The following is a 6,000-nucleotide window of genomic DNA, read 5'->3' on the forward strand; positions in this document are numbered from 1 at the left end:
AATATCGTTCAAATGCTAATTTTGCCTTCTTCTCCACATTGTGCCTTCTGATCAGCTCCTAAGGCATCTCTGCGGACGCTGTTTTCATGGTCGATGCCCATATTCCATTAATGATAATATGAGAGCTGACATCGACTGGGTCAATAGTCGGTGGCCCATCGGGGTTGACTGGAGGTACTCCGTTTCCCGGGGCGACTATGTTTTCATTTTTGTCATAGAGGCCAAGGTCGTTGTCTGTGTGAGAGGGTGCTACTTGAGAGTTTGACATGTCGATTCATGAAATCAAAGACACTTACGAGAACAAGAGTAAATCATTGTGTGCTATGGGAATTAATACCAGGCAATCACCATTATCCTTAGCCCTACGATGGGCTTCAAACTGTTTACCCTAAAAATTGGATAACAATTAAACTTATAACGTGGTTTTAAGGACACATGATTTCACCTAATATCAATTGATGAATACGAAAATTAGTAGCAGAAAATAACAACAAAATTAAGCAAACCAGTGTTTGAATGGAATTCGGCCCTCGAGTTGAATACCCTCGAACAGATAAAAGTATAGCAATTTGATGAACAAGAATATAAGCCAGAAATTCTTGTATTGCTTTGATATGCGTGAATGTGAAAGTGCCTATAAAATGATTAGGACCCTCTTTATATAGTAGAGGAATCCTATATATGGTACAATTCTAATTATGGAAGTTAATCCTATGATTATCCTAAACAATTGCCTTTGATTTGATTAGTACCGAGATTCCCGCCATGATCTTCGACCAGACACGGATATCTCGCTTTACTATTATTGTGCTTTTCTCAGAGTCTTCTCCGTTTGGTCTCAATTGCTGTCGGCCTCAATCTCAGCAGGAACTTCTATTCTCGAACTCGGTACATTGTCTTCGTCACTTTGATCTACTCCACTACGAGGCTGACTCTCGATTCACCTCTCTGATCTCGATCAAACAGTAAAGTCGGGCAGGCACGATTTTAACTATATACAAAAACTAACCAGGTTTCAGATTATAGTTATTTATTTGGATGGCTCTCAAAATTTTATAACTGTTCAAGCTGCTAGAGATTCAAGCTCACGACCTCTATAAAAAAAGTCTAATGCACTTAACCAGGCAAGTTGAAGAGCAAGTTGTCTCTAGTGTTGTCCTTTTACGCGTTTTGTATCATATCTTGTATTTACATATTTATTAGATACATATATTTATTAAAAATTTCCAACGAAGCGGTGTTAAATGATACTGCTTCGACCAAGGTGCATACGCCCCTACTCTACACTACCTACTCTACTACCCTAATCCTCGACCTACATACCTTCTTATCAAGGGTCATGTCTTCGGCTAGCTGAAGTTGCGCCATGTCTTGCCTAATAACCTCTCCCAACCTCTTCTTTTGCCTACCTCTACCTCTCTATAGGCGCTCCAACGTCAACCTCTCACACCTTCACACCGGGGCGTCTATGATCCTCCTCCTTATATGACCAAACCACCTAAGCCGTGCTTCCTGCATCTTGTCTTCAGTAGGGGCCACACCCATCTTATCGCGAATAACCTCATTTCTAATCCTATCTAACCTAGTGTGCTCGCACATCCATCTCAACATTATCATCTCTACTACCTTCATCTTCTGTACATGAGTGATCTTGACTGGCCAACACTCAGCCCCATATAACATTGACGGTCTAACCACCACTCTATAGAACTTACCTTTAAGTTTTGGTAGCACATTCTTGTCACACAAAACATGAGAAGCGAATCTAAATATCATATATCCCACCCCAATATGATGTGTGATATCTTTATCGATCTCCCCATCTCCCTGAATAATAGACCGAAGTACTTAAAACTTCCTCTCCTAGGGATGACCTGCGAGTCCAGCCTCACCCCCTCTTTCCCTCTTTGAGTCTCACCACTGAACTTACACTCCAAGTATTCTATCTTGGTCCTGCTCAACTTGAAACCTTTAGACTCTAGGGTCTGGCTCCATAACTCTAATTATGCGTTCACACCGCCTTGCGTCTCATCAATCAATATAATATCATCACCAAATAGCATGAACCACAGCACCTCCCCTTGGATGTGGCGCGTCAGTACATTCATCGCCACGACAAACAAAAAAGGGGCTGAGTGCCAACCCCTAATGCAGCCCCATCATAACCGGAAAATAGCCCGAGTCCCCACCCACTATCCTCAGACAGGTCTTTGCTCCATCATACATGTCCTTAATCACCCTAACGTAGGCAAACAGTACACCTCTAGCCTCCAAACATCTCCAGAAAACCTCACTCAAAACTTTATCGTACACCTTTTCTAAGTTGATGAACACCATATGCAAGTCCTTCTTCCTCTCCCTATACTGCTCCATCAATCTCCTAACAAGGTGGATGGCTTTTGTAGTCGAATGCCCTGACATAAACCCAAACTAGTTATCAAAAATAGACACACTCCTCCTCACCCTTAGCTCTACCACTCTCTCCTAGACTTTCAGAGTATGGCTAAGCATCTTGATACCCCGATAGTTGTTGCAATTTTGGATATCACCCTTGTTCTTGTATACAGGAACCATCATGCTCCACCTTCGCTCTTTGAGCATCTTCTTCATTCTAAAAATGATACTATATAACCTAGTGAGGCACTCCAAGCCTCCCTTGCCCGCACTCTTCCAAAACCCCATCGGGATTTCATCCGGCCCAATCTCTTGCCCCTGCTCATCTTACGCATAGTTCTTCCACTTCATCAACTCTAATCCTCCTATAATACCCAAAGTCACAACGACTCCCAGAGAGTTCTAAATCACTCAGTACAATGTTCATGTCCCCTTCCTTGTTCAAGAGACTATGGAAGTAGGTCTGCTATCTCCAACGGATAAGCCCCTCATCCAGCAAAACTCTACCTTCTTCGTCTTTGATGACTTTGCTTGGTCCAAGTCACGAGCCTTCCATTCTTACACCTTGGCTAGCCTGAACAGCCTCGTATCCCTACCTCGACCCTCGAGTTCCTCATACAAAATAAAACCTGTAGTCTTGGCCACCATAACTGCTAGCTTTCCCTCTTTCTTAGCCAACTTATATTGCTTCCTATTCGCTATCCTCTCCTCCTCGTCTACACTTTCCACTAGATTTAGATATGCTGCTTTCTTGGTTTTATCTTTTCCTTGAACCTCTTCATTATACCACCAGTCTCTCTTGTGACCACCAGAGTAATCCTTTGAGACCCCTAATACCTCTTTCGCGACTTCTCTATTGCACTGTGCAGTCGTGGTCCACATAGCGCTTGCATCCCCACTACTCCTACAAGCCCCCAAAGTCAGTAGCTTGACCCCAACTCCTACGCTCTAGCTCCATCAAGGCTCTCCACTTGATCCTATGTTGGCTATACATCACCCTCTTCCTCCTCTTCCTCGTGATCTTAAGGTCCATGATCAGGAGCCTATGAAGGGTAGAGAGGTTCTCACTTGAGATAACCTTGAAATTCATGCAAAGACTTCTACCGGACTTCCTACAGAGTAAATAATCAATCTGAGTGTCGGCCACCAAAATCCGAAAGGTGACCAAGTGCTCCCTCTTTTTTTGGAAACTCAAATTTGCTATCACCAAATAAAATTCTCTAGCAAAGTCCAGCAGAGTTGTCCCTCCTCCGTTTCTATCTCCAAAAGCATAGCCACCATGTACATCATCATACCCCCAAACGTCGACCCAATGTGGCCGTTAAAATCTCCTCCTATGAAAAGCTTATCGGTATGCGGGATTTCACGCACCATCTCATCCAAATCCTACCAGAAACGCCTCTTGACTTCCTCATCCAAGCCTGCTTGGGGTGTATGAACTGATGATGTTAAAAGTAAAACCTCCAATAACTAGCTTAATAGTCATCAGCCAGTCATTCACTCTCTTAACCTCCACCACTAGTTCACAGAGGTCCTTATCAACCAAGATACCTACCCCGTTCCTACCCCCACCCTCCCAGAATATCATAGTTTGAACTTGTCCACATCCTGTGCCTTATCTCTTACCCACTTAGTCTCCTGTACACAAGCTATATTAATCTTCCTTTTGTCGAGAAGTTTCGCTGACTCTACATATTTACCGGTCAAAGTTCCTATGTTCCAAGACCCCACTTTCAGCCTAGTAGCTCCCATAGCCCTCTTACCCCCTTAGCCCCCGCACCCCTCCCCCGTGTTGACACCCCTGAGGATAAGACCTTACCCTACCATCATTCACCAAAGCAACTATAATCTAGGAGACACCATGCAAGCACTATCCCCCAAAAAGTAAAATAAAATAAAATGAATAACCGAAATATAATCTACCACTAAAGTTCAGAAAAGCAGGTGAAGAAATAAAATAAAGGACATAAAGAGAACTATAATATACAACTAAAGGTCAAAAAGAAGATGTGCAAAACTAGAGCAGAACTACTCGGGGATATATTGAATAAAGATTCAAAATAAATATGTAAACAGGTAGATAACAATATAAACAAGTAGGCAAAGCTATCACTAATGCAATTAATTTGACAATGCTACAGAAAATGTTAATTAAAGATTCAAGAACTAATAGGCAGGCAAGGAGATATAATAACGCTAAAATATCAAGATAAGAGAGGAACAATAGAACCTGAATTGCAGCTCTTGAAGTTAACGAGAATTTGGCCGGTAGTGATGGATTGCGATGAGCTGATTGAAAGGGACAATACAAAACAACGAAGAAGATGACAAATTTCTAGAAAATGAAAGAACAACGAATGGGGAAGAATCTTGATAGTCTCTGTCAATCCTTAAGCTAAAAATCAACAAAGAAGCGGCAGATTCAGTAATAGGATATTGGGGGAAATCAACTTTCTACTTAATGAGATGACGATGATGCTGCCGGCGAAGGAATAGGGATGCGTTAGTTTTTTCGATCGTATGTTGCAAGTTATGAAAAATACATCTTTCTTTCTAATGCGAGGAGTTTTCACTTGGATTACCACAAATGAAATTTTAGTGGAACTTCTATTTGTGAAAATGCTTGAATGAGACTGTTGCAAATGAAGATGTGGAGTTTCTTGATCCGAAATCAGCTAAAAACCCAAAATTCAGCATCAAGAAACCCTAATGCAAATCAATTGGCTTCGCCTTCTCCCAAAAACAAAATTCGTAAAAGGAAGTTTGTGATCATCAAAAAATTATACTTTGTAAATAAAATATTATATTGCGTATATAAATCAAAACTTATTGTATATGTATGTTACATCTGGAACACCCTTGAATAGAAAAACAATATAACATGCAATGACTAAGTGATGGTAACTTCTTCTATGAAAACGACCCAAAAAAGAATAAGAGTCGTGTGAAGCAAATTAGTAAAATCTCTTTACTTCACTATTCTCTTTCCTTGTTAATATAATAAGGGGATGTTTGATACAATGGTGGAATATCCCATATGGTGGGATATCACGTAGGATTATCTAGTTATTGTTAGGATCGAAATAATCATGCGTCATGTAGAAGCTAGTAAACCAAACCTTGAATAATGATAAATCAGATAACAAAAGAGAAATCTACCAAAAGAGACACAAATATTTAACGTGATTTGGTCAATTGACCTATGTTCATGACAGAGATGAGCAATCCACTATATAAAAGAGAGTACAAAATATCAAAAGAACAACCTCACAAAGAGACAAACACAAGTGACACACTAACACTTGTCCCGTAAAGTTCTTCCCCTAAACACGACTCTCAAACCCATATGGCTACATTGTGGATGCTACTGAAAGAAAATAAAGGAATTTATAGAAGTCCAGATCTTTTTGATTAGGAGATATCAGATATAACCACTTAACCTTATCTCTCTCACGTGTGTCCTTTGTGCTAGGGTGTTTGCCCCAAAATGATCCTTGCTTGTACCAACTTTCTATTTCTTGATGGGTACCTTGAAATGTGCAAGTACAGTCATGAGAATAAAACCATAGGGTATGGCATGAGTTTTGGTGCCATTCAGAACCCTAT

The 6,000-nt window shown here is 40.8% G+C and overlaps 1 protein-coding gene across 1 annotated transcript; it reads right to left on the reverse strand.

Moving 5' to 3' along the window:
* Positions 1-2,145: 2,145 nt before the first annotated feature.
* On the reverse strand, positions 2,146-3,276 carry LOC138879440 (uncharacterized). The gene is made up of 2 exons (XM_070159049.1): positions 3,024-3,276; positions 2,146-2,414 (listed from the first exon to the last, which is right to left on the reverse strand). Exons 1-2 carry the CDS (start codon positions 3,274-3,276, stop codon positions 2,146-2,148), a joined length of 522 nt encoding a protein of 173 aa, XP_070015150.1.
* Positions 3,277-6,000: the final 2,724 nt, after the last annotated feature.

Source organism: Nicotiana sylvestris, chromosome 10, assembly GCF_000393655.2.
Source record: "Nicotiana sylvestris chromosome 10, ASM39365v2, whole genome shotgun sequence".
In the NCBI taxonomy this organism is placed as follows: domain Eukaryota; kingdom Viridiplantae; phylum Streptophyta; class Magnoliopsida; order Solanales; family Solanaceae; genus Nicotiana; species Nicotiana sylvestris.

Excerpts from the sequence above, each read along its gene's own strand:
- LOC138879440 (XM_070159049.1), bottom strand. The coding sequence starts at position 3,276 with ATGTGGACCACGACTGCACAGTGCAATAGAGAAGTCGCGAAAGAGGTA. Across the intron at positions 2,415-3,023 it reads TATGGTGGCCAAGACTACAG|GGCATTCGACTACAAAAGCC; the intron begins GTTTTATTTTGT and ends GGTTTATGTCAG.